The 27842-nt window shown below is 50.5% G+C and overlaps 2 protein-coding genes across 2 annotated transcripts in view; both read right to left on the bottom strand.

Moving 5' to 3' along the window:
* UBR4 (ubiquitin protein ligase E3 component n-recognin 4) overlaps positions 1-10653 on the bottom strand; it is a 136680-nt gene extending 126027 nt beyond the window's left edge. The window contains 6 exon segments of the mRNA XM_015412557.1: positions 732-834; positions 2434-2570; positions 2681-2810; positions 3129-3232; positions 3531-3628; positions 10457-10653. Coding sequence (XP_015268043.1) covers positions 732-834; positions 2434-2570; positions 2681-2810; positions 3129-3232; positions 3531-3628; positions 10457-10653 — 769 coding nt within the window.
* Positions 10654-15280: 4627 nt separating this feature from the next.
* The window catches only part of EMC1 (ER membrane protein complex subunit 1), a 31457-nt gene continuing 18895 nt past the window's right edge, over positions 15281-27842 (bottom strand). The window contains exons 18-22 of the mRNA XM_015412627.1: positions 27607-27780; positions 25711-25921; positions 24558-24642; positions 23561-23690; positions 15281-16286 (exon numbers count right to left, since the gene is read on the bottom strand). Of these exons, the coding sequence (XP_015268113.1) occupies positions 16107-16286; positions 23561-23690; positions 24558-24642; positions 25711-25921; positions 27607-27780 (780 nt within the window). The 3' untranslated portion in view covers positions 15281-16106. The remainder of the gene's footprint in view (positions 16287-23560; positions 23691-24557; positions 24643-25710; positions 25922-27606; positions 27781-27842) is intronic.

Genomic DNA, 27842 nt, shown 5'->3' with positions numbered 1-27842 from the left:
CGACCCAACCCAGTTTGTGTCGGTTCATAAGCCACTTAAAGTTTAAACCCCTGCTTTCAGCAGTTTTCCGTGAAGAGCAGAAAGCAGGGGTTGCTTCTGCGCTTAATGAACCGCCACAAACGGCACCAAAATTTGTGGAAGTTCATGGTGATTCTTCAGTTCAGGAAAATTGCTTTGTGAACCACAAACTGCCCAAAACTTGTGATGAACTTTAGTTCGTCAGCCAGCTCATGCCCATTTCTAGATATTACGAGACATCAGCACACATCACTGTTCACTATGAGAGATTTTTTCACCCCTTTTTTTAATCCTAAAATTTTCCAACAGGTCTGCTGAACCCTGAATTACCCCCATGGTTGGCCCGTGTCGTGCAGATTTTTTTTCCTCCTTCCACATGAGCGCTAACAGATATGAGGAATCCACTTGACGTCCCAACATTTCCCCACCACAAAACTGACAATGGTGTACATGGGCTGCGGTCACACGGAGCAGTAGCCACGTTACTGCGACGGAAGATAGGCAGATTTTCCGGGCGCGATCTCACCACCACATCTGGGAAGCGAAGAGCTCCCGTGCCCCCCCCCCCCCCCCTGGTGGGTTTCAGCAACTCTCCCACCGTGACCCGGGACCGGCCTTCTGGTCCTTTTTTCAGGGGCAGCTCCAATACTGATCCAACCACCCTCCTCAGGTGGCTCCCAGTGACGATAAACAAAACAACGGCTCCTTCCTACCGAGCTCTTGGAGGCTGGACACGTTCTGAGCAATGAAGAGGCTTCTGGTTTGGGCGGCAGAGGCCTGGTCCGTGGATATCTGATCATTGCCTTCCCCTTCTCCCTAAGAGCAAACGGACATCACACAGCCATGACGATAAAGCTCCTTGGCCTTCAGGCAGCACTTTGCCAAAGTGCCAGAACTACGTCACGTTCAGCAGCTCTGTAAAGCTGGGCATGATTATTGCCTTGCAGCTAAGCAGGCGAGTGACAGAGGCCGTGTGAAGGCCCAGGGAAAATATGGGGAAATGGGGGGGGGGGGGGGGGGGGGGGTTTTTTGTTTTTTTTTTTTTGGGGGAATTTTTTTTCCGAAAAATTGGAAAAATTGAAAAAAGAAAAAAAAATGATTATGGAACGTTTTATTTTAGCATGATGAATGAAATATTTTAAGACAAGGTGTTCAAATGTTTTCCAAATCATTTCTTTAAAATATGTATGGTGTCAGATAGCTCTAATTTCTGTGCACTGAGGACAAGCAAGTCCTACGTTACAAACTGAACTCTCCCATGCAAGAAAAAAGATGCATTTCTTCCTTTAGGAGGTGCGATTGTCACAAGAAAAGAAAAAGGTTTCAGTTTTGTTTTTGCATGTGGGTGGGTATTCTGTTTGTAATAATTGTTTGGATACACTATATATTTAATATGCTACTTATGATAATTTCATGCCAAGTAAAAACGTCTATAGTCATATTTTATGTTCCTCAAGTAACAGAATGTCTTTCAATCTGGAAAAGAAAAAAGAAGTGCTAATGTAGCATTTTTTTCCAATTTTTCCGAAAATTTCCATTTTCCCCCTGAAAAACTGTGTTTTTTTCCCGAGCTTCACAATTTCTGGAAATTTTACATCTCTAAGAGGCCCGTGTTCTGTTTTGAACAGGTGACCTCACTAAGGCTGCCAGATACTAGGCCACAAACCAGATGCCATTTGAGCAAACCCCAGCACACCCCATAACGGGGTCCCTAACCTTTTTGAGTCTATAGGCACCTTTGGAATTCTGGCACAGCTACAAAATGGCTACTGCAGTTTAACCTTCAATTACACAGTGAAGATCCTTGTGCTGGGGTGGTAAAAAGGTAAAGGTTTCCCTTGCTCAAAAGCCAGTCGAATCCGACTCTAGGGGCAGTGCTTGTCTCTGTTTGCAAGCCGAAGAGCCAGTGCTGTCCGAAGACTTCTGCGTGGTCATGGGGCTGGCATGACTAAATGCCGAAGCACATGGAACGCTGTTACCTTCCCACCAAAGTGGTACCTGTTTATCTACTTGCAATTTCTTGCTTTTGGACTACTAGATTGGAAGGAGCTGGGGCCACAGACCACTCCGTCACGCAGCACTCAGGTCTGCCGAACTACAGACCTTCCTGTCTGCAGCTCAGCGTCTTAAAATGATTTAAAACCAAAACCCAAAAAAATCGACTACATTATATAGATGGCGTCAGACAATTTCTTTTCTACCCCGCTCTGGACTGTGTCGCTGACTTGCAGGCAGGTGAGGAGAGGGCCGAAGCGAGGATGGAGGGAAAAGAGGAGGGTGCCGGCTCCGATGGAACCATCGCTGTCCTCACCCGAAGGCTACCACGACCTCACCGGCTGCACAAAAAAGGTACGCTTTCTCCCACCTATTCTATTTAATCAGGCATTGCTGTCTGCAATGGCCAACGTGCGCTACCTGGGTCTGCGGCGAGGATGGCGATGGCGCCATTCTAGGATTGAAGACCGAGGTCAGCTGGTTGAGGAAGTTCATTTGCACTTCCTTCTGTCGCAGTTCAGGACTGACTGGCGAAGCTAGCTCTTTCTGATCCTCCACTGCAAAAAAGAAAAAGGCAAACGGTCATCCTGCGGGTCAGAAAGAGGGCAACGCCACCGTCCAATGGTATGCAAGAGAGAAACAGCCACATGCAAGGCAACATGCTTACCATCGGAGAGGGTCTTCACTGTTTGGGGCAGCTTGGCCGATTTCATCATAGCAGTGAACGTGATTATTTCGGTCCGGTCCAGACGGCTGCAGCCGGTGCAGAGGCCCTTGATCAACAGGATCAGGTGTTTCTAGAGAAAAGATCAGTGCCAAGAGACACCTGCTCAGCTGGGTTTAAAGCACTGCAGAGAGGAAAGCAGTAATTGGACACACCACCCCAAGAGCTAGGCCGGTGGGTGAAGACAGGAGGTGGGGGGGGGGCAGGCACTGAGTGGAGTGGTACAGCCACACCCGTCTAGCCATTCCGCACACACCCTCACAGGAGGCTGTCTACCAACCGGAGATGTCAAGGACTGGTCTTGGCGTGCCGTGCAAAGCGAGACCTCGACCCCTGAGCCTCAGCCACCTACCCCACCATCCCCAGGACCGGGCGTGTCCCTGCCTCTTACCTGCGACACAGCACAGGCTTCATCTGGGTTCTCCAGTCTCAGCAAAGAGAATTCAATCAGGACTTTACAGGCAGCTGCCACCGACTGCAGCTGGTTTCTGGGTACTGGGAAGTCAAAAAGGCCACGTCACTGACATTTTTTTAAAAAAAGCATCACGCTTTTAGCACATCCTCCATTCCTTCCCGCCTCAGTCCCTTTGTATCAGCTGCCCTCCTAAGCTGGAAAGGCCCTCTCCTTAGAAATACACCTTTCTCCTTGAGTTCACCTCCCCTCCCCTATTCATCTGTAATCCAACTTGGTTCAGGTCTGAAGAAAAAGAGCCGTGACACGTGCGTGCCATTGGGTACCAGGTGAAGGAGAGCCCCCCCCCTTGAGACCACCCAATTCAGACCAAGCACTCACCCAGCCCACAGACTGTGGTGATGTAGTGCGTCGAGAGTGCAACGAAAGAGGAATAAAATGGCTCATACTGCTTGTCATGGTGCAGGATTTCAGACTCACTGCAGAGAGACAGAGAGACAGAAAGAGAAAAGAGAGAGAAAAAGAACGATGTGATTTTTATCCTTCAACACTATATTCCACTCCTGTTATTTATACTCCTGTTATTTATACATTTATACATCAAGACACATTTGAGCAGATAAAAGTGCCCTGTACAGAGCCAACCCGTCAGTCCACCTGCCTAGGATCATGTACTGACAGAGACTTGCCAAGGTCTCCGCCAACGAAAGAACTTCCCCTGCACCACAGAATACAATCCTTTTTAAACCAGAGATGCTGAGGACCAAACCTGGAGTTTTCTGTACACAGAGACCGTCTTTTGCCTCTGAGCAATGACAGCTCCTTGCCAGCACAGGTACTGTTTCACAACATGCAACCTGGGAACCACATCTGGACTGCCACCCGCCCCAATACCCGCCATTCACTGCTAGTAGCAACATCCCCCTGCCTTCTCAGCATCACTCGGCGCTGCAACATGGAATTCCGTTGAGGGCATCTTTCAGCTCTGCTTTCCCTGGCAAGGGACCTCAAGAGTCCATTTCTTTACTTGATTGAGCAGCGCATCACCCTCATTCTCTAGAGGCCTCCAGAAAGACACGGACACCATTCGGCCAGGCTTCCCCCAAAAGCCAAACTGAGAAGCAGCTAACAGACTGACATGAGCATTGCCTGAGACCCCCTGTCCTTCCTTCCCTCCCTCCTCCTAAAGAGCAATTGCCAAAGCATCCATGAGCATCCTAAGGCAATGGGAATGCTCAGAAACCCAACAGCCCTTCTCAGACGTCCTTGTCTTGATCCCTCCTTTCCACGGGGCCGCCACACCTGGTGCGGTCTCCAGTCGACACTTCACCTAGCCCGGCACCTGGGTCCCCACGAGGCTAAACCAGACGCCTGGAAGGCCCACAGCCTTTCTCTGCTGCTGGGTAAGGAACTGGCCTTCAGAGCTATCCTGCCTCCCCAGTGGGAGGTTTCATTTAGCCGCCTGAACTAAGAGCCACGCATGGCTCTTTCTTGCAACAGCAAAAACAGAGACACACGAGAAGGAAAAAGAGGACATCCGCAGAAACCGTGGCATAGTTCCTTTTCCCCTCAGAAGTCTTATGAAACGTTTTCTTTTTCAGAATAACTGAAATGCTCTTTTTTTAAAAAAGCAAAGTTTAGAAATAGTGACCGCTGCCCTCTGGACTCCCACGAAAAGTTTTCTGATAGCTACAGAACCACTCAAGAGCACATGTAATAGTTAGAGGCGACAGTGGGACAAACCCCTCTATGGAACCCACAGGAAGTCTGTGGCTGAGTGCTTTTGGCTCTTTTGAAAAGCTACTGTCTATTTCCAGTTGTACTGAGAGGAACGTCTTCCAAGGCAGTCTGTATGCGGGACAGCCTCAAATTCCACGGCAGAGACAGCACCTTGAAGTGCATCGGGGAGAGGCCCCTGCTCACTAGCAGAGCATCTATTTTGCAAGCAGAAGGTCCCGGGTTCAATCCCGGCATCTCCAATTAAAAGGATCAGATAGGAGATGCTGGGAAAGACTCTTCTCTGCCTGAGAGCTGATGCTAGTCAGAGGAGACGGTACTAATCAGGGTAATCCAATGGGCTGATTCAGTGTAGGGCTACTATGGAAATCACAGCCATTCCTGTCTACAACCCCTAGGTCTGTGTCCTGGTCCAGACAACCACTTCCTCCACACAACTCTGCCTCCCACCCACCTGGCAAGTTCAAAGAGGGGCCACATATGTCTACACGGAGACCCACCAAGTGCATAAATTGTAGTTGGGCCTATTTCCCACAGTGTAGCAAGGATCATCCCTGCATCTAGTCTTCAGAGATCAACTGAAAGCATCAAGACCCACTGCAACCGAAAAGTGCAGAGCTCCACACATTGGCACATGCCCAATAGAGAGCCCCCAAAATTATCTGTTCAAGCAAATCCAAGCCACGCAACACAACAGAAAGCGAAAGAAGATTTCTGATGAACGGGACCTAGAAGCGTATTCTTTCCCAAACCCAAACCAGCAATCAGTTCCTCATCCTGCCCACACCCCTTTCCTGCAAGAGGGAGAATAATCCATCCACTGAGTCATCCGAGGAGAAAAGTAGCTGGGCAGAACGCAAAGCCACCCTGACTGTTTTCTGGCAGTTCCTAATGCTGCAGAAGATTGTGCGTGTGTGTGTGTATTGGAGAATAACAGCTCCTCCTGAGCTTTCAATCCACGCAGTCTAGAAAACCCAATGTGAGTATGTACACAAGGCCAAAAACCATTTTTGACAGCACACTCAGATACCACCGCAAGCAGCATCTCTGTCCTCTTCACCACCTTTTCCCTGCGATGCCCGCCTGGTGTGCATATCGCCACTAAGAATGGGGAACACATACAACAGGACATCACGGCTAGAGGACGAACATCTGACATCACCACACATTTCCTCAGAGCTGCCTCCAATGACGTAGAGCACTGTAGAGCATACACGGTGAAGTGTATACCAAGGCAACGCCATATCATTGGGTAAATTACATGACTAGTTATGGGAAAAAGGAAACCAGTGTGGGGAAGCGGTTACAGCATTGGATTAGGGCTGGAGAAGCCAGGGTCCTGAGCTCCACTCTGCCATGAACGGCATGGGCTTATCATGAGACAGTCCTGCTCTCGCTCTCAGCCTGGCCTACCTCACAGGGTTATTGTGAGGTTCCAGGGAAGGACGGCAGAACCAGGAATGCCATCCGGAGCTCCTTGGAGGAACGGTGAGAGAGAAATTTTCTTCACACGTAAGTAGCTCTGGAGAAAGTTTTACGAACAATGCCCACCCTCTAAGGAAACGCACCGCTAAAAATCTACACGAGTTGTGCCTTGGAGGAAAAGAGCCGACTGGGCCAAAGGGGCCCGTTCTGTGCTGGCTGTTGGAAGCTGTTTTCTTCTCTGCTGTCTCGACAAGGTCAGTTCTGTTTGTTTTGCTAATGCCCTGCAGCGCTCAGCAGAACTTTACAAAGGTTCGCATTCATCACTGCCCATGAAAACTGCCTACATGACCCCCTGAAATCTGCGCAACTCTGCAAGAAGGCAGGGCTCAAAACAATTATTTGCACAACAGGAAAATGCAAACCCCCACCTATGAAAAGGGGGGGGGGAGAGACCATTTTGCCAAAACTCTTAGCTGCTGTCAGAGAAGTGCACCTCTGAGTGTCACCAGTTTTTATAGCAGTAAAGAGCTTGACTGGTAGAAGAAGTGAGTGGCAAAGTATCTGCTGAAATGCCATTAGCAAACCTTGCGGAGATGGATGAAGCGTAATGGCAGGGTCTCAGTTAACGGCTGTCAGCACTCCACAACTAAGAAGGGGACATGTGCCCCTCAATCCCCAATTTTGATATATTTATTTCTTCCATTACGCCCCCCCCCAAATTAAACCCAAACAAATGGCAACCATATAAACTAAGCTTGTTATTCCTGTTTGGTCCTTGAATCTGTTAGACATCTTCATCATGTTGTACGCTGATTTGCTGCTCACCCTCTACCCATATATATGGACTTGGTAAGTTCCCTTTCAGAGCTGCGGTGGCTCAAGTGTTTAATACGCTGAACTGCAGGCTGTGGAAGGTCAGTAGTTCAGCAGTTCAAGACCCGGGTGCCGCAAGACGGCGTGAGCTCCTGTTTCTAGTTCCAGCTCCTGCCAACCTAGCAGTTCGAAAGCAAGAAATTGCAAGTAGATAAATAGGTACCACTTCGGTGGGAAGGTAACAGCGTTCCGTGCCCCTTGGTGTTTAGTCATGCCGGCCACATGACCACGGAAACGTCTTCGGACAGCGCTGGCTCTTCAGCTTTGAAACGGAGATGAGCACCGCAACCCTAGAGTCGGATTCGACTGGCTTTCGAGCAAGGGAACCTTTACCTAACTTCCCTTTCAATGGATCTGAAAAAGGGCGTGTGCACATGAACGCTTAGACCTTGAATTAAACTTTGTTGGTCTTAAACCTGCCACTGGACTCAAAATTTGTTCTGCTGCTCCAGACCAACATGGCGACCCACCTGAATCTATCTTCTCAGAAACACTAAAAAGTCATGAAAGTATATACTGAAACAAGCTCATCGCTGGACTTCTGTTTAATTTTGGTGGAGCAAAACAAAGGGTTCCCTGCGAATCATATCTTCAGTTCAACTCTTGGCATGCTCTTGAGAAGCAGAGCCAAGAAAGACACCATCAGAAGGCAGCTGCTGGCCACTTCTGGGCACCCAAATGTGAGGAAGGGGGGGGGGATCAGTCACTACCTGGATCACCTCTAGCCTTACACGGCTTCTGGGCCCTATGGTTTACAATTTTTACACATGCACACATTTACATCTAAGTAATTTTCTCCCATGCTGCATGTACCCGCTGAATTTATCCTACTGTTTACAGTTTCTCTCCCCTTCCCGCTCCCCACAGACAGGCTGTGCATCGTCTTGTGTACATACAAAGATCTACCAAGTGAAGATGCTTTTGATGCACCTGCTGAGATGAGCTCTAGCTAGTGGAAGCCTCTGCCACTAGAAACTTATTTTACTGTATTGAAAACTGAGACACAGCATAAGGTTATAAAACTATACATGGGGTGGAAAAAGTGGATTTGATGCTTGGGGGGCAAGAGTGGGAGGGCTTCTGGAGTTCTGGCCCCGCTGGAGGATCTCCTGATGGCACCTGGCTTTTGTCCACTGTGGGACACAGAGTGTTGGACTAGATGGGCCACTGGCCTGATCCAACATGGCTTCTCTTATGTGCTTATACAGGCAGCTTTCCCCCATAATAGGGGAGTACACTCAGGAGTACACAATGAAATTCTTGAAAAAAGTGTTCAGGACAGACAAAAGTAAGTACTTCTTTATTGGACTAGTAACGATACTCTGGAATTCACTGCCAGAAGAGGTACTGATGGCCATGAGCATAGACAGTATTCAAAGGGAGGTTAGATTTATAGAAGAAAGGTCTATCAATGGCCATTAACCATGGTGATTAAAGGAGAAGAGGAGGAGATTGGATTTATACCCCGCCCTTCACTACCAGAAGGGGTCTCAGAACGGCTTACAATCCCTTCCCCTTCCCACAACAGATACCCTGTGAGGTAGGTGGGGCTGAGAGAGCTCTCTTGAGAACTGCCCGTGAGAGAACAGCTCTGAGAGAACTTGTGACTGACCCAAGGTCACACCAGCAGCTGCACGTGGAGGAGTGTGGAATCAAACCCGGTTCTCCCAGATTAGAGCCCATGCTCTTAACCACTACACCAAAGAGAGCCTCCATCTACAGAGGCAGTAAACCCTCTGAATACCAGTGCTGGCAGGCAGCTGCTGGATAGGGCCTTGGCCTCCATCTCTTGTTTAGCTTTCAGAGCAACGAGATGGCCACTGCAATCCTGGACAAGATGAACCTCTGGTCTGATCCAGCGGACTCTGCTTATCTTTTACAGCGCCACAAGAGTCTGGGCCACCTTTAATAACAGCAGCAATCTTTTCATAGCCATCTTCTACTGTGGTATAAAACACGTCCATTTTCATTATAAAGTGTGTGAACAGTAAAAACGATAAAAACAACGATCGTATGCAAACACAGAAAAGAGCAAGAGTCCAGTAGCACCTTAAAGACTAGAATCATAGAATCACAGAATCAGAGCGTTGGAAGGGACCTCAACGGTCATCTAGTCCAGCCCCTCCACAAAATACACGGCAGGGGGTGTGCTTTCGTGAGCTACTGCTCAGTTCTTCAGATACTTCTTCTTCTTCAGATCTGAAGAAGTGAGCAGTGACTCACGAAAGCGCCTAGTCCCAGCCTGCCATATATTTTGTTACTCTTTAAGGTGCTCCTGGACTCTTGCTCTTTTCTACTGTTACAGACAGACTAACATGGCTGTCCATCTTCACCTGCATGCAAACATGGAATGGGAAAGGACGCAGAGGCAAAACAGCAACTGCCACCCCCAACTCAAATAAGCACCCCCTGATCAGGACTGCTGCGACATCCGCCTCCCAGTTTCCCTTGCCCAGAGCCAGCAGCTCCCTTGCACTAGGCCACATTTTACTGACACCGACCCCCTCATAGATCCTTCAAGCAGCAGAACCAAGAATAATTTGGCTTCCTTTATCCTTTCAAAGGACTTCTTTATTTAAAGAAGAAGAGGAGACGGGATTTATACCCCATGGCCCTTCACTATCCAAAGGACTCTAAGAGCGGCTTACAGTCTCCTTTCTTTTCCCCTCCCCCCAGCAGACACCCTGTGAGCAGTGCTCCCTCTCAGCTGTGGAGTCTTGTGAGCAAAAATTCTACTTTGTGAGCTCCTGGCAATAAAGTTGTGTGAGTGAGTGATCTGGCTACTGCATAAATTAGTTTGCTCTGGAGCCCTCCTCCCTGAGCTGAGCCCAAAATGTGTGAGCCGGAGGCTAAAAAACTGTGAGCTGGCTCACACCAACTCGGCTTAGAGGGGACACTGCCTGTTCAGTAGGTGAAGCTGAGAGAGCTCTCCCGAGAACCGCTCGTGAGAGAACAGCTCAGAGAGAACTTGTGACTGGCCCAAGGTCACACCAGCAGCTGCACGTGGAGGAGAGGGGAATCAAACCCGGTTCTCCCAGATGAGAGTCGACCACTCTTTAACTACTACACCAAACCCGTCAACTAAAGTGCCCCCCCCAGGGCCGCCCCCCCCCCCCGCCCCAACACAGGAGGCGGGGCCACGGGAATCCCCGCCTCCTCCCCCTGCAATATTGACCAGACCTCCCCTCCTATCGACAGCAAGCCCCGCCCCAACCCAGCAAATGGGCGGGGCTACTAGAGGCCCCGCCCCTCCGCGGCCCCGCCCCTCCTACCTCTCAATGACCGAGGCCAGCAGCTGAGGGAGCTCCCGCATCTCGAAGGCCGAGTAGGAGGCGGAGAGCAGCGGCCGCACCGCCACCTCCCAGCCCAGCTCCCGCTCCGTCGCCGCGGTGGGGGACGTCCCGGCACTGCCGGTCCCTCCGCCGGTGCTGCTGCTGCCGCCGCCGCCGCCACCTCCCGAGGCCGCCATCTTGCCGCCGCCTCAGTCAGGCTCCGACAAGCGTCTGAGGTGCTGAGGGGAGGAAACGTCTGTCCGACCAGTGCTGCTTCCGGCGCGGGGCGGAAGTGACGTAGAGACGGTGCTCGGCCACCCTACTTGCACTGTCATGGTCTCTCGGCTAGTGACACTACACGTCAGGTCCCCCAAGGCCAACCGTGGGGCGGCCCCTAGCAAGGAAAGGGAGAGTCACAGTGGTCTAGAGGCGTAGGATAGAACGGCTGTGCCCTCCCCCCAATTTGTTTACAGTTTTGTTTTTTTTCGTCAACTCACAGCCAACTTACGAGGGTTTTCAAGAGCTGGTTTTGGAATTGCCGGCCTCTGCCCCGCATATGGCGACGGCCGCACGGAACGCGGAAGTGATGAGTATAACCGTATAGGTTTAACTCTATGGCTCGTGTTGTAGTTTTACGTTCTCAAGCAGGCAAGAGCCCAAACACGGGCCGAAGAGCGCGTGCGCAGAAGAGTGAGTCAGCTACTTTCTCTCCGCCCGGTAGCTTTGCGCATGCGTCCTGGATTCCGCCCTGTTCTTGGGGAACGGGCGCGCGCGCAGTAGCGACCCTACAAGCATCCGCAAGCCGCTCAGGCACCCCTGCTAGGTAGGCCGGGCAGGTGCTTGCATCTGAGGACGAACATTCTTCTGTACTGTATTTAGGAAACTAAAAGCGGAGAAAGAAAGAGGCCTGCTTCCCTGCTTGACCCAGACTCCGGGATGCAGAGGTAGACTGCCCCTACACCTGGAGGCTCTTTCCAGCCATCAAGGCTGGCAGGTGTCGAGAGGGCGCCTGTGCCTTAAAAAATAAAACGTCTACAACGCATCCCTGCAGCAGGAGGACACCCTCGGTGCCAGTGGTCTGAACAATGAATTTATTTTTATTTTTAAAGCTGCACCCAGCCGAACCCCTCCCCAGCTGGAGGCCAGCAAATGCCGGTATCCCCCCCCCCGTTCACTCCACCCAGGGCCTTTAAATAAGTCGTGGGGCACTGACATCACAAAATAAAAAATAAAATAAACATAAAAAATTTAAAACTCACTTTTGCAGCATTCGCAGTCTGCTTGCCTGTGCAGGGAAGCAAGCTGCACTTGGGGAAGGGGCGGTGGTGGGGTCATGGAAGTCAGAGGGGCAGGCCCCGTGCCCCCCCCCCCCCCCCACACAACCCCTATTTAGAGTCCCAGTTTGCCAATGCTGGCAGGGCAAAGAAACGCGCAGCTCCAGGGTCATCTTCACTGATGCCCAAATTCCGTGGGAGTTGATGGTGCCGCTTTCCCTCTGCGCTTCCGCCCCAACAGATGTGAGGGCTAAATACTGTGTGCAGTTCTGGTCACCACACCTTAAAAAGGATATTATAGCTTTGGAAAAAGTGCAGAAAAGGGCAACTCGAATGATAAAAGGGTTGGAACACTTTCCCTATGAGGAAAGGTTAAAGCGCTTAGGGCTCTTTAGCTTGGAGAAAAGACGACTGAGGGGTGACATGATCGAGGTTTATAAGATTATGCATGGGAAAGAGCAGGTAAAGAAAGAGGTACTTTTCTCCCTTTCTCACAATACAAGAACTCGTGGGCACTCCATGAAACTGCAGAGCGGTCGGGTTAGAACGGATAAAAGGAAGTACTTCTTCACCCAAAGAGTGATTAACACATGGAATTCACTGCCACAGGAAGTGGTGGGTGCTACAAGCATGGACGGCTTCAAAAGGGAATTAGATAAGCATATGGAGCAGAGGTCCATCAGTGGCTATTAGCCACAAGGTATAGCTAGGGGCTCTGGGGCAAGTGATGCTCTGTCTTCTTGGTGCTTGGGGGGGGGGTCAACAGTGGGAGGGCTTCTAATGACCTGGCCCCACTGCTGGACCTCCTGATGGCACTGGTATTTCTGGCCACTGTGTGACACAGAGTGTTGGACTGGATGGGCCTTTGGCCTGATCCAACATTGGCGTCTCTTATGTTCTTATGAGGGTTTCCTCCCATCTCTGTCTCCTCTCTGACACACACTCCCTTCTGCACCACCACCAGCAATCCTTGCAGAGAACCGGGTTCGATTCCCCACTCCTCCTCCACTTGCAGCTGCTGGTGTGACCTTGGGTCAGTCACAAGTTCTCTCAGAGCTGTTCTCTCAAGGGCAGTTCTCAGGAGAGCTCTCAGCCCCACCTATATCCCAGGGTGTCTGTTGTGGGGAGGGGAAGGTAAAGGAGATTGTAAGTCGCTCTGAGGCTCCTTTGGGTTGTGAAGGGCGGGGTATAAATCCAATCTCTTCTTCTAAGTAGGCCCCTTCCCATCTAAAGCACACATGATGAGCCTGGGGAAATAGCTGATTACCTGGGTCATGGGGAGGAAGGAACATTTGAATGACCCACCCCATCCCACTTTCAAACTAGATCAAGATGACCCCCCCTCCCAATCTTTCCCCTCATGTGGCGGCCCCCCAGAGGAAAAAAGAGAGCCTTTCCCAGGGCAGCCTGACCCGGCCCTGAGGTGTGTACAGGAAACCCTGGCAGTGTCCACCTAAGCAGAAGCTGGCTTTGGACTTCCTGCATTTCCCATCCCAAATTCTGCTGCCATCCCTTATTGCGTGCAGTTCAAAAGAGATCTTTTACAAGTGGAACTTTTTGCACTGAGACTGGAGCACCTGCCCCTCCCCGCAAGACATAGCTGCACAGCCAAGGAAGCCTCCCTGTGCTACACACCCACGCAAGGCGGCTCAGCTGTGTCTCCTACGCTCGGTTTTTTTTTGGGGGGGGGGGACTACCAAAGAGAAGCAGAGTTCAAGGACTGCTGGGCCCTGCACTGAACGCCCCTGAAAATCTACACATCCACAGCAGGATTCCAGACCTCCGTCCCATCTGCACTAGTCAGATCAAACTTTGATCTCCCCACGGCAAAAACCAGGTGGGCTCCTCAGCCATAGTCCTGTCGAAGCGACAAGCTCCACTTCTGCCGGCTCCATCTGGGGGTGAACTACAGCATCAGGCTGTTTTGTGAACTCAAAAATAACAAAATACTGAAAGTGTGCATACATAAATTCTTAAATATTCTCCAATCTTATAAGCATACAAAAATATGTATAGGTAGTTCAGCCCGTTGCATTATACTTTGAAGAGTGTGGAGAAGGAATATTTCCCTTCTGTGAAAATCATTGAATCCTTATGGAATGTCTATGAATTGATGAAGACGGCTTATCGTTTATTGATGTAAGAAGAAGTTCTCACGAAACGAAACGGAAAGTACTCCGGAGAATTTCGTCCATCACTTGTAACAACATGAAACCATTGTATCATTGTTATGCTTGAGATATAGATTGTATTTTTGTATGCTTATAAGATTGAAGAATATTTAAGAATATATGTATGCACACTTGCAGTATTTTGTTACTTTTGATTTTTCATACTGCAACCCCTGAGCTGTTATCCATAGATGTTTTGTGAACTCAACGGTATTGTAAATGCTTGCAAAAACATCATACACCCGGGGGGCTTGTGGGGGGGCATAGGAATCTCCTCTAGGAGACCAACCAGGGAAGTTCTACAAAAAGATGGGGTGCAGTACAGACGTCGGCCACTGATTTTTTAATTTTGTTTCACACGGGCCAGGCTGTGGGCCACTAACATTGCAGCTCACCTGGCACAAGGTTATACAGGGTTGCCACTTTCTGGAAAGTCAGGGAAATGAAAATTGGTCAGGGAAATTGTGATTAAAATATATTCAAGCAGTGGATTTTTGACCTGACCTGCTGCTGCAAAAGCATGATCTGTTCTTGTGGCAACTGGAATAGAGAAGTAGCAGAATACAAGTAGAACTCAATGATGCCCTTTCCCAACCATTTTAGATAGAACGTTCATATAATTTTTAGTGTACCTTTAAAACAATAACAAAAATGTTATGTCATTTGTTAGCATTCAGAGTTTACTTGAATTGAAATTTGTATCTTGGTGTAATTTTTGGTGCAATTGCAAAAGAGATGTTGCTGCAGTTAATGAAAGAAGCAGATATTAAATCTCTTTGACAAATATTTTTGCAGTTGAGACTTGTGTAGTTGTAGAGTGGAACCTTAACTTGCATTAATGCAATACTATTCATTTTTTAACTTGTGGTTATATTTGAATGGTGGTCAGGGAAATTGACAAATGTTGGTCAGGGAAAGTCAGTGAAATGACAAATAAAATTTTAGTGGCAACCCTGTTATACTGTCACCAGCCTATCACTGCAGTGATCTCCAGGCTTGAAATGAACAGACGGACGGAGCCAAGCAGCTGCCTGCATTTGTGTAGCAAACCGGCCTCTTGGCCTAGAAGAGTGACGGCGTGTTACTCTTGTCAGGGAGCAGTGACCATCTCCTGCCTTCCACTCCCAAAAGACCCCCCCCCTGGAGTGGACGGAGCTCTTCCAATCAACCCCAATAATAAGCCCAAACCCCTTTACTTCTGTTCACCCAGCTGGATTTCAGTGGAGAAATTCAGTCACCAAGGAAGGGAGAAAGCACATCAGGTTAACTCAAGATTCTTCAGATTAAGATGACACCAAAGAACCAAATACCTCGCCAGAAAAAGGGGTGTATGTGTGTGTGAGAAAAATTAAGAGAAACACACGAGCAGTTTTCAGGTCAACGGTCCAAAGCATTTGTTATTCCAAACGAGTTTCAAGTAGACCCACGAGCCAACATGGGGGGGGGGCTAGTTTCGAGTGGTAACATTCAATACATCTAGTTCAGCATAATTTAATGGTAAGCGAAAAGATCACCAAGAAAGTCTGAGGAACCAGGTTCACTCCTACAGTTAAAAGGGGGAAAGAGTTCAGTGCAGTCAAAGGACAGGGGGGGGGGGTTTCAGGTTGCTTCGTGCCCCTTTCCCAAAGTCATCACACGGCCCTGTACTGCCTTCACATCCATTTTCACTAGTGTTCATTTCCCAGATTTCCGCTAAACAACCCCCCACCCACCCCCTGTTCCATGTATTTACAAAGTATTCCTAAACCACAGGCGGGCCTTCTCCTCCCCCAACCAAAATTTTAGCAGACAGACGGGCTGAGAACTCTTTTCCTTCTTTCAAGGTGGTTCAAGGAGACGAATCAGTAACATACTAAAAGATTCTTAAAACAGGGTCCCCGTGGCCAATTGCAGCCCAAAGGGGAAAGCAGTTTCACATTTTCTTGTGGGCTTATAGAAAATTCTCTTTCCTGTCATTCCTCCCCCAAGAGGGGGAGTCTTCTGTCCTGCCCTCCCCCCCACCTCATTTTGCCACCTTCAGTAACGTTGTGCTTTTCTGACAAGACACCCAGCCAAAAAACAAGAGAGACAACAGCCCCGGGGGGGGCGGTCTTGCTTCCCATCGCACCCTCTGCAAAGCAACCGACGACCCAGCCCGACTCCCCGCAGCCGGGCTCCGCTGTTCCAGCCGGGCAGGTCCCTCCCTCCCTCCCTCCCTCCCTCCGGTTATCGCCAGGCGCGATTCAGCAGCTTCACTTGCGCCAGCCTCTTCGTGATCATGGTGGCAAAGACCAGGCCGAACAGCACGCTGCTGATCAGGACATAGTCGTAGTCGTCCTTCAAGACGTCGAACTGCTTGGACGGGTAGACGCGGGTCTGGTAGAGGTCCAATCCGTACGCCACCACCTGAGGAGACAAGAGGACAAAGCTGAGTCCCGTCTCCAGCACAGACCTGCACGACTGTATGTTGTAGGCGAGGAGATTAGAGGCGTGGGGAGAGAGGGTCGGACGAGCCTTTCACTGGCCTCCCCTTGGCCAAAGGAGGCTGACCCACACTGGTGGAATGAGCTCCCGGAGGACGTCAGGGCCCCGCGGGACCTCTTACAGTTCCGCAGGGCCTGCAGAATGGAGCTCTTCCCCCAGGCCTTCGACTAGGAGCCGCCACTAACATCAATTACATCAACAAGACTAACGGAACTGGAGAATACGAACTAACTATGCCGGATGCCGATGGGGGCCAGTTTTTTGGGGAACATCTATCATGGCCACCGGGTTGTTATTGTCACCAGCACTTTATTTTATTCTATTTCATTGCGAGCGATGGCTTGTTATGTTTGTGTTTTAATGTTTTTTTAACCCTTATTGTAAGCCGCCCTGAGCCTGCCTGCGGCGGGGAGGGCGGGATAAAAATGGAAGAAATAAATAAAAACCCAAAGGAAGCTCCAGCTGATAAGGTCCAGGCCCTGCCTTCTGCCTTCGAGGGGGGAGTCTCCTCGGCCAGGCCGCCTTCTCCAACAGAGCTCTGCCCAAAACACCTTTCTGAAGCTGGAGTGGTGGAGCAGACAGTGTGTGGCCCGCAACGCCAAGGCTTAAGTCTTGTCCTGCTGATGTGATCTCATCAGGGACCCTTGGGCAAGACGTGTTCTTATGTGAACAGAGTGTTTTGGTACTCTGGTGCCCAGTGGGGCAAGAAGCACCTTGTTCCTTGCTTTATTTCCACTGGACTACAAATACACACCTGGCCCCACCCACGTCCTCAAAATATGGAGTGGGTGCCAGGGAAGGCAACACTGAGATGCACCCCGGTGGGGAGCCCTGCTCAAGAGACCATCGGATCCCAACCAACCGTTTGCTGAGGCCAGAGTGCACCCAGGTTTCTTAAACAGCCCCGCTCGCTGCGGCTGGCAAAGAGCGATGGATGAATTTTGTCATTTGGGTTTATACAGAAGAAGGAGAGAAGAAATTGGATTTAGACGCCGCCCTTCACGCAGAGTCTCAGAGTGGCTTACAGTCTCCTTTCCCCTCCCCACAACAGACACCTTGTGGGATAGGTGGGGCTGGGGGAGGTCTTTCCAGAACTGCCCTTGAGAGAACAGCTGTGCCAGAACTACGGCTTGCCCAAGGTCATCCAGCAGCTGCAAGTGGAGGAGTGGGGAATCAAACCCAGCTCTCCCAGAGTAGAGTCCGCGCACTTAACCACTACAACAAACTGGCTCTTATCAAGGTTGATTCCTGCCTTCTCCTTTGGGTCCGTTCCAGTATCCTGGCTTCCAGCCAACTGCCTCTGGGCAGTCCAGAAGCACTAATGAGAACCACTGTCCTCCCTCTGTTGTTTGCCCCTGGTATTAAAAGGTAGACTGCGCTTGCTTCTGGAGGCTCCATTTAGCTACCATGGTTAATAGCCATTAACAGGCCCATGTTAGAAGGAAAAATAAGAACTAGACAGGCTTGTGGAGGGGGGCTCTTTCCAAGGCGAGGCCACTGCTGCATTTGGCTCTTGAGAGAAAAGCTCTGAGAGAATCTGTGACTGACCCAAGGTCACACGAGCAGTCACATGTCGAGGAGTGGGGAATCAACACCGGTTCTCCCAGATGAGATGAGAGAACCATCCGCGTTCCTAACCACGACACCAAACCAGCTCTCAGATGATACATTTTTTTTTAATTCTTCATGAAGGGAAGCTCCCGAAGGTATTAAAAGAGATTCTTCAAAGTCTCTCTGCTGTAAGGTATATTGTGAGCATTTAAAAAGAAAAAAACCCTTCACTAATGGCAAGAGACCCTGAAATTCTTAGCAGTTCAATTAACAGATAAGGACCTGGGTTTGAAAGAGGCATTTAAAGAGAAACAGCTGCATTTAACCCTACCCTCCCCACAAAGACCTACATTTTCCCAGAGGCTGCGTTGCTAATTATGCTGAGTGAGCTTTTCTATATATTTTTTTAGCCCCTGAGGCTCAGAACAATCAGTGCCTTTGGACAAGGAGGGCCTCTGCCTCACGCTGAAGCAGTGGCTGGCCTCTCTGATCACAGCTGCAGAACTTCAGTCCTGCAATGCAGCAGGTTCCCCACACCCACCGACCCCGGCCCAAACTGGTAGTATTTCATCATCAAGAGGAAGCTCAACGAAGTGCACTATCAGTCCTGTATTTCCAACAGTGGCTGCTCTCAGTCTAGGCCTTCGAAAAGCGTTTACACCTTGATTTGGGTCCCTCTTTTACGTCCTCGAGGTTAAAGCCGTTTGCCAAAGTCAGAGTTGTCCTCTTGGCGTGTGCCCCCCCCCCTTTCAAGCACAAGGAGAGGGAGAAGGCTGGCAGGAAACCAGCACTCCCTACACTTTCAGCTGGAAGACCCTGATTGGGGTGTAACCTGAGAGCGGAGGCCCTGCTCCATACAGATCGCTTTGGGGAGCAGATCTTCATGCTGTTCTTGGGAAATGGGCTTCCAAGCGCTGTTAGTGTTTCTCTCTTGGAAGCGATAAGAGTGGAGGTTTTGCCTACACACACGCACACACACACACACACACACAAAGCAGAGCCTGCCTCCTAGTGTGGATTCCTGTTATTGGTCCATTCGTTCCGAAAAGTTTCTGCCTAAGGGATCCACAGTTAAATGGACAAAGCTAGACCCTGAAGTGCATAAGCCCGGGACTGTGGATGTACCAGAGCTGTTGCAGAAGAAGTTTCTTTGTTAACAAACCCTGCAACGACCTGAACATGCAGAGGAGACTCCTGTGGAGGAAGAAGCCAATGTTGGCTCCAGACTATCAGAACCCGGAGGAGACGATAAAGATTATGGGTGACCAAGCAAGGTGGCCTTCAGATGTTTCCTTTACTAAGCAACAGAGAAAGCCCAGCAGAGTGTGGAAAGGGATTTTATGGGCAATGCTGTCTGTTTTTGTCTTCTTTTTGCTCCTGGGTATTATCTGTTATATCGTCTTAATACTCCAGTGGAATGCAGTCCTACAGGTGCTGCAACCCCCTATTTTGTGGAATACCACTCGGCCGTCTGAAGATCCCTCTCTTGTAAACATGCAGAACCTTGAAGCGAGACAGCGACGGGCCAGGAGGCATTCTAACCATTCCGAGTTTGAAAACATCACAACAGGCGTTGTGCCAATGGGACTATATTTTGAGCCTTACACAAAGCCGGTGATATTCCAGAAGCAGACCCTCGGCTTACCGGTGGTGCTGCATTTTGACAGCTCTCAGATGGCTAAGCAGTATAACTTGGTGAGCAAAGAGGCGCACCAGAGACTTGTGACTCTCTTAAATGAAGAAATGCAGAGTCTATGGATGGAGAATCCATATTTTGAAATCCCTTTCGGGGGACCAGAGGAACAGTCCAGTTACCAGGAAATGATGTGCTACGAAAACTTCGGTCACTGCTATTTGGTTGACTTTGGGACTGACAGAATCTGGCCTACAAGCGAGATAATAGCAGACCACTGTGAGCGCCCGCTTCCTGAGAAAACCATCAAGGAAGATAGCCTCCCTCACTGGTATCTGAATATCACCAGTCCAGATTATGGCTACAATATGTACGGGAGATACGAGGGAGCCAAACTGGAGGAGTATCGCATTCCGGGGGGGAGGAGGCCAGCTAAAGCAGCTGTCTTCTGTACCACTGCCTTGTACCGGTGGGCTGAGGACCAGCAAGCGGGAGACAAAGACAGACTGCTTCAGGCCCTGGCAAAGTGCCTTCAAAACGAAACCACGGGGCAACTGAAAGACACCTGCTTGCCTCCGGACTGGCACGATCGCGGACAAGGACTCTTTTTCAGAGAGATGGCAGATGAGGATTTTTGCAAAAGGCCTCGGTTCCCCGCTTTTCTGAACAGAACCTATTTCGAGCAGTCCTGCACTGCCATGTGGTGTGAGGAGCAGAAGAAACTGATCTGCACGCTTCCTACAAGCGAGGACTGGGATTGTCTCTTCTGTAGCTGGAATATAAGCGAGGTGGGCTGGAGCCACAAAATCGATCTCCCTTACTGGGACAGGACGAGGCACCGCACCTCCTGGTGCGTGAAGGCACACCAAGTGACTGGAGTGAATTACACGGTCTATTCCCTGAGGCAGCTTTGTGTGAGCCAGGCCAGACACGGCTCTATTGACGAGGTGGTCTCTTTGTTACGGCAGCTTCTAACTGTACGACAAGAGGCAGCAGATTTCCCTTGCGACCAAAAGGAGAGTCAGTGCACGCTGCAAAGCATACCTGACATGGTCCAGGCAGAGGCCGTCTGGGTTCTGAACAACACCTTTGTGGATTTTTGGGAAAGGCTGTCGAAAGGCCAGGGGCAAGGCTCACAAAGTGTCCACCAGAGGGTTAAGAAGGGCGTCTCTGCTGGCGTGGCATCAAGAGCTCTAATCTCGAAAGCAATTAAAGTGCTATCCCGTCTTTCCGACGTGAACGACCAAACGTTAAAAGGGGGCATTTTGCTGATTAAGAAATACTTGATTTCTGCTTTCAGCATAATCAAGCACGACTTCTCCACTTTCTCGGACGCTTTGACCATACAGAGTCTGCACGTCCGGGTGATGAAGTGCGTGCTGCAGCTCTCGCAAGAGAAAGCCCCCTGGTTCCTCATCAACCAGACGGAGATCCAGCACGCTCTGCAGCTGAGCGAAGAGCAGATGCAGATTGTGCGGCACACGGCCAAAGCGTATGTGTACAAAGTCAAGAAGCAGCGGGACAAAACCTCCACCAAGGTCTGGAATCCAGAAATAGCCTCCAGGTGGAATATATATTTTTATTTGGAGCTGCACGTTCCAGGAGAATTTTACATGACTAACTGGAAGCTGAAAAACATTGGCTGGCTCGTGGCCACCGGGAAGCACCTGGGTCTGTCCCACCTCGTTCCCCCTTTCCAATTTGTCTCCTTCCTGCGTGGACAGCAGAAGTTTCTGTCAGTCCATGACTGCACGGATTATGGGTATTTGTTTTGTGAAGAAATAACTGAGACGGCTCCTTGCAACAAGAAGGACTTAGGAGGAAACTGCCCAATTACCCTGCAGCCAGTTAATTCCTCATATCTTAAAGTGGAGCCCTTGAAGAATGGCTCCTATCTGATATTAAGCGGTGTTTCTGACTGCGGGATCGCTGCCTACAAGCCCGTCGTCGTCACGCTCGACACCCACCGGGTGTGCTTTGGGCAAGAGCTCTCACCCCCTCTGGAGCCCACGTCTCTTTTTCAGCCTGTGACCATTAAGATACCGGTTCTGAACCTGCACTTCCCTCTTTTGGCTGGAATTATTGCCAGCCTGAAGGAGCTGAAGATAGAGCTGTTTAATACTTATGACCCAGTGGAGAAGATCCTGGAGCGTGCCGAGCGAGAGCTCTTTAATGCCAACATCCACGAGCGGCGGTGGCCGGAATGGCTGGGCTTCCTCAATGAAGCCCTCTCGCAGCTGGGGCCCGGGGTCTCCACGGCCATGCAGCTCCTCACGCAGCTGATGGTGACCTTGAGCGAAGGAGCCCTGGGGACCGTATTTGACTTCATCTATTACTTTAAGTTCATCCTCGTGGTTTTTCTCTCCATGTTTTTCACCTCCTTAATGGCTCAGTTTTACAGGAAGTGAAGAGGTAAAGCTTTTATGAACTTGAAATATGGTGTGTGGGGGGGTGAAGATCATTTGTTTGCGTCTACAGACGTGCTGTGCTGTGCTGTGACGGCCGCTGTGTGATTGTTGCTAGGGTGGTTTTTATGCAGGATGAACACTGACCAAGTTTTCCTATAACATCCTGATTCATCATTCAACCTCCTCTTCTGTATGTGTAACGTATTCTGGCATATGCACTATGGTTTTATCTGCTGTATTGGCACATGCAATATTGTCCTTTAAAAAAAAATCTACCTTACTTTAAAAAGTGTAGACTTTGTCTTTCCTTAGAGGTTATTTCTGGAAATTAAGCAGGCGCGGACCTCTCCCAAGGCTTCTGGACCTCTGCCAGGCCGGCAGCCTTTGATTTTGCTTTGGGCTTTGATTGTTCTTTCAGCCTTGTGAGCGAGAGGAAGAACAGGGACATCTGCACCACTGGCACCCCCTGCTGGTTGACTGGCAAGGGTGCTCTGCTGTTAACCCAGGAGGAGTTTCTTCTGGCCAGGATGAACATTCAGTTGCACAGAAAGAGATGGGCTGGGGGGGCAGGGACTTGTCTGCTCAGCCTTATTTCTTATGTGCACGTGCTCACATTTTTTGTAAATAATTATTTTAAACAACTTGAACTCTGGCTTTTCCTGTTGGAAATGTTCTCCCTCAGCAAGCAGGGTTTATAGCCAAGATTCCCAGTCCTGTTTTCAAACGGACTCTGCCTTCCAGCAGCCCATCCCTCCTCTGAAAGGCCACCTAGCAGGGTTGTTGGAAGAAGCAGATATGGTAACAGCTGCACATCATTAGGCTCCTGTTAAAGTCCCCTAAAAGCAGAGAGTGGTCCAGAATAGCAACGTGTCTCCACTGTTCTGTTTATTTTTTATTTCTGTTTTGTACATTTTTATACCACATCCTCTCCTGCGTGGTCTCAGGGCGGTTCTGTTTGAGTAAGGACTGGAGTTAAGCTGAACCAGGGATTCAGGACTAGCAGGGTCAACTGGATTTTTAATTCGAATTCTGACCAGTGTTCCCTCTAAGATGAGTCAGTGTGAGCTAGCTCACAGTTTTTCAGCCTCCGGCTCACACATTTTTGTCTTAGCTCAGGAAGGAGGGCTCCAGAGCAGACTGATTTATGCAGCAGCCAAATAGCTCACTCACAACTTGAATGTCACAGTAGAATTTCTGCTCACAAGACTCCGCAGCTTAGAAGGAGCATTGATTCTGACTACAGTCTATATTTTTTGTCAGTACTTTCTCCTTGTTCACCCTTCCCTTCTGGCTAGAGTTAAAAACAGGGTCTGAAAGTCACAAGGAAAGCCCCCAGCCTGTCTAAGAGCTCTGCAGGCTGAAGCTCCCCACCCCCCACCCCCGGGCACCTTCAGGTAATGGCAGACTTGGGACAGGAGGTGGGGAGGAGAACTCTCAGCTGCCTGGGTCTTCAGGGTGCCAACGGAAGGAAGAAACACGGGGCCAGATGGATGGGGGGGGGTAGAAAGTAACGTCACAGGGAGGTGATCCGAGGAGTTGGAGAACAGGGCCGGCGGCATCCAGCGCCCCTCCTCTGGGGTTTTGCCCTCCTTCCAGTTACTTACCAGGCATGTCGACTCCAGGCCCGAGGGGGCTGTATAGATCCCCCTCATTCGGGATATGGTTTGGTTGTAGTTGATGAATCTCTCAGCGTGGATCTGAACGTCTGGGGAGTAGGGGATCAGGTTTTCTTCCCTGAAAGAAAGGCATGCAAGGGGTTGGTTCGTGCCAGTGTTCCCTCTAAGCTGAGTGAGTGTGAGCTAGCTCACAGTTTTTTAGCCTCCAGCTCACACATTTGTCTCAGCTCAGGAAGGAGGGCTCCAGAGCAAACTGATTTATGCAGCAGCCAAATGGCTCGCTCACAACTTTAAGGCCAGGAGCTCACAAAGTAGGATTTTTGCTCACAAGACTCCACAGTTTAGAGGGAGCATTGGTTGGAACTTCTCTAAGTAGACACCCCCACACAAACACACAACACGACAAACACAGCCCACCCCTTGGGAAGGCAGCCAGGCCTGCCACGGGTAGGCCAAATTGCCTGACCAGGCTGAGGAGCCGTGGGCAGTGTTCCCTCTAAGCTGAGTTGGTGTGAACTAGCTCACAGTTTCTTAGCCTCCAGCTCACACATTTTCGTCTCCGCTCAGGAAGGAGGGCTCCAGAGCAAACTAATTGATGCAGGAGCCAAATCGCTCGCTCCCAACTTTAAGGCCAGGAACTCACAAAGGAGGATTTTTGCTCACGAGACTCCACAGCTCAGAGGGAGCAGTGCAAGGGCTCAGTCAGGATTTAGCCACCAGAGACGGCACCCGTGGAACCTTAGGGTGTCCTGCTTCCTCGGTGCCTTCTGGCTGAGCCAGGTGCTGTAGGCCTCCCCTGGGCCCCATGGCTTCTGACCCCAGGTGAAGAGGAGGCCCACAGTTGGCTGTGTGTCTCTCAGAGCACAAGAGCCCAGGAGACCCAGACCTCAACAGTGCAGAGAGCTCTGACCCAGCAGTCTACTCTGACGTGTGGCATCTTCACCAGTGCGGTTTCTGTTCCCAAGGGGTGGGAGGAGGGGTTCACCTGGTTTGCTCTGTGGGGATCTCTGGCCGCCGTGGATCCAAGAGAGCCTTGGGGAGGGAAAGAATTGCTCCAGAAGGAAGCCCAACTGCAAAAGTAAACAGAGACATATCCTAGGAAAAAAGGGTGTTTCATCACACCTCCGCCGGCGCAAGAGACCCCTTACATGGAGTGCTGCCCAGGGAAGGTCTGCACATAATCCCATACAGTTTGTTCTACTTTCAGGATCACATTTGGGTCGCTGGCAATTTTTAGGGCAGAAAAGGGATCTCCGGGAAACGGAGGGGGGAGGGAGGCCGTGGGGATTCCGAAGCTCTTCTTCACAAGCAGGAGGGCTGGGTGACCGAAGAGGGAACCGAACACCAACCAACGGTAGAGCAGGCGCCTATAATAATGCAGGAGGATATCCCCTCCCCAAGAGAATTGTGGCCCTAGCTAGGTATTAACTACGCAGTAGTTCATTGTAAACCGCTCTGAGACCCATTAGGGGTCATGGGCTTACAAACTCCTTTCCCTTCCCCTCCCCACAACAGACACCCTGTGAGGTGGGTGGGGCTGAGAGAGCTCTGACACAAACTGCTCTTTTTCAAGGACAGCTGTGCCAGAGCTTGTGACTGACCCAAGGTCACATCAGCAGGTGCAAGTGGAGGCGTGGGGAATCAAACCCGGTTCTCCCAGATTAGAGTCCGCACACTTAACCACTACACCAAACTGGCTCTCGAGGTGTCTTCCGGTCCAAAAAGTGCAACATTTCAGAAACCCAGTTAAAATCTCTGGGTTTCTTTCCTACTGCTGCATTAAACTACATTAAAACACCATTCACAATTTTAAAATGTGCTTTTAAAAATTGGAAACGTTCAAAACTTCACTTCCAAAGTTCAGCCTGGAAGAGCTCCTTGATTTGTTTTTAACCCAGTGCATTCCTTCATTCACATTCATGACGAGACAGTTCAACTCTGTTTATGGCAAACCTCTTCCCCAAATTCCAAGAGGACCCACCATGAAGGTGCATTAAAGGGGGAGGGGGTCGAGGCCAAATGGAAAGGGAGAGAGCTTGCTGGAGAAATCTGTGGGCCGGCACTAGAGATGCCCCCTGAGAAGCTGCACCGGAGCCCTGAAGACGCCCCCCCCCCCCCCACCCGGCCCGCCTCTTAACTGAGCAGGTGGCGGCTGGTGATGCCCCGCTCCGTGATGGTGACCTCCATGGCGCTGATAGCCGAGGGGAAGATGTACGACTGCTGGAGGACCTGCGGCAAGAACGGGCGGTCCAGGGAGCTGAAGGCTGTGGCATTGTACTGCTCTGTCCCCTCATACAGCTCCAGTACCGTCAACTCGTTCCGGCGGGCCTTGGTGTTCCAATACTGATACTGGGGAGGGGAGAGGAGAGAAGGGGGGGGAGAGGGTTAGCGTAGAGAGGCAGGCTCGGGGACATTGCTGCAGGGAGCTCAGATTAAGACAGCAGGAAAGAAAAAAGCTGTATACACGCGCTTAGAAATGTGCTAACAGTACTACATTGTCACAATATTGGTGGAATGCAGCTAAAGCCTAAACAGCCCGTCTTCAAGAATAGCGGCACTTTAGGCTGTATCCAAAAACGGCTGATTGACTTGTTCACAGAATTGTGCAGCAGGAAAACACTGAAATCCTGTAGAGATGGCTGGTTTAACACCATGATGAATAATCGCTAGGAGACGACTATATGATATGTATGGTCCAGCTCGGATGAAGATCCACGGGACGACTCGGTAGTCCAAGACATTTCGTCAACACAACCCTTTGGATCTCTTTTTACACATGTATTGTTTTGTCACTTAAACTGTTCAATATTGTTACAACATAGTATTGTTAAATCGCATTTCTAAGCGCATGTATACAGCTTTTTCTCTTTCCTGCTGTCTTGATACTACGAGCTGCGATTCTCTAACGTTATAGGGGAGCGAAGATTAAGGCACAGGCCAGTCGTCATGGGAAACCAGGATTCGCTGCTCCATATAGGGGGGGGGGGAGAGAGAGAGAGAGAGAGAGAGAGAGAGAGAGAGAGAGAGAGAGAGAGAGAGAGAGAGAACCTTCTATCTCCAAGGGTTGCCAACCTCCAGGTGGGACTGGGAGATCTCCCTCTATCACAACTGATCTCCAGACCGCAGAGATCAGCTCCCCTGGAGAACGAGGCTGCATTGGAGGGGGGGCTCTGTGGCCTGGCACTCTGCTGGGGCCCCTCCCGTCCCCTCCCCAGGCTCCAACCACAAGATCTCCAGATGTTTCCCCACCCAGAACAGGCAGCCCTACTCCTCATGCCCACATAAGCCAGTGCGGAGCATTGCAAAGTGTCGGGCCTGAGCTGGGGAGACCCAGCTTCACATCACCCCCCCACACACACACCCACACACCATGAAGCCCTCGCTAGGCCTGTCACCCTCCCTGAGCCTAACCTCCCTCACGGGGCCGCTGCAGTGACAGAAGGATTGCTTATGGGGGAGGAGAGAGCCAGGGATGCCACACACCCTGCACTGCTCAGAGGACAGGCAGAGCAAAGAGGGGTTTCCCTAGTTTGTGGGGAGAGCTGCCAGCTTGCTGGCTCAGGCTGAAGCACAGTTTGGAACTCTAGAAACAACTGGCTGTGCCTCAAGCAGGGCAGAGAGCCTCCCCCGAGGGGGCCGGCCTGTGTACGTCGCTCCCCCCCCCCCCACTGGGGCAACAGATACTCATCGGGGCTGTTGGGTCAGGAAAGGTCTCTGGTTCCAGCCCCTTCTCCCCCCACACCCTCTTTGCAAGAAATCGGGCGACCCTTGAGCCCCCCGCAGCAGAAGAGGGCGGAGCAGGGCGAGGGTCCTCCTTACCAATGCTCCCTCTAAGCTGTGGAGTCTTGTGAGCAAAAATTCTACTCTGTGAGCTGCTGGCATTAAAATTGTGAGCGAGCGACTTAGCTACTGCATAAATTTAGTTTGCTCTGGAGCGATCCTTCCTGAGCTAAGACAAAAATGTGTGAGCTGGAGGCTAAAAAACTGTGAGCTAGCTCACACTAACTCAGCTTAGAGGGAACACTGCTCCTTACCACCACCCAGTTTTCCGAATGCACAATGTGGACGGGTCCCTTGGCCTTCCGTTGCACCGAGGAGTGGATGATCCGGCCCGTGACGCTGTCAATCAAGTAGATCCCGATGAACGTGCGCTCGTGGTGGCCGTCCGCGCTCTCCGTCACCACCGCCAGCAGGTTTGGGTTCAGAGACTGAAACAGGCCAGAGGACGCCGTTTACAGAGATGCCGTCAGCCAGCCAAGAGCCTCCCGAA

This window comes from Gekko japonicus, unplaced genomic scaffold, assembly GCF_001447785.1.
Source record: "Gekko japonicus isolate JY-2015 unplaced genomic scaffold, Gekko_japonicus_V1.1 scaffold131, whole genome shotgun sequence".
Classification (NCBI taxonomy): domain Eukaryota; kingdom Metazoa; phylum Chordata; class Lepidosauria; order Squamata; family Gekkonidae; genus Gekko; species Gekko japonicus.
Note: the sequence above shows the minus strand (reverse complement) of the source record. Positions and strands in the feature narration are given on the sequence as shown.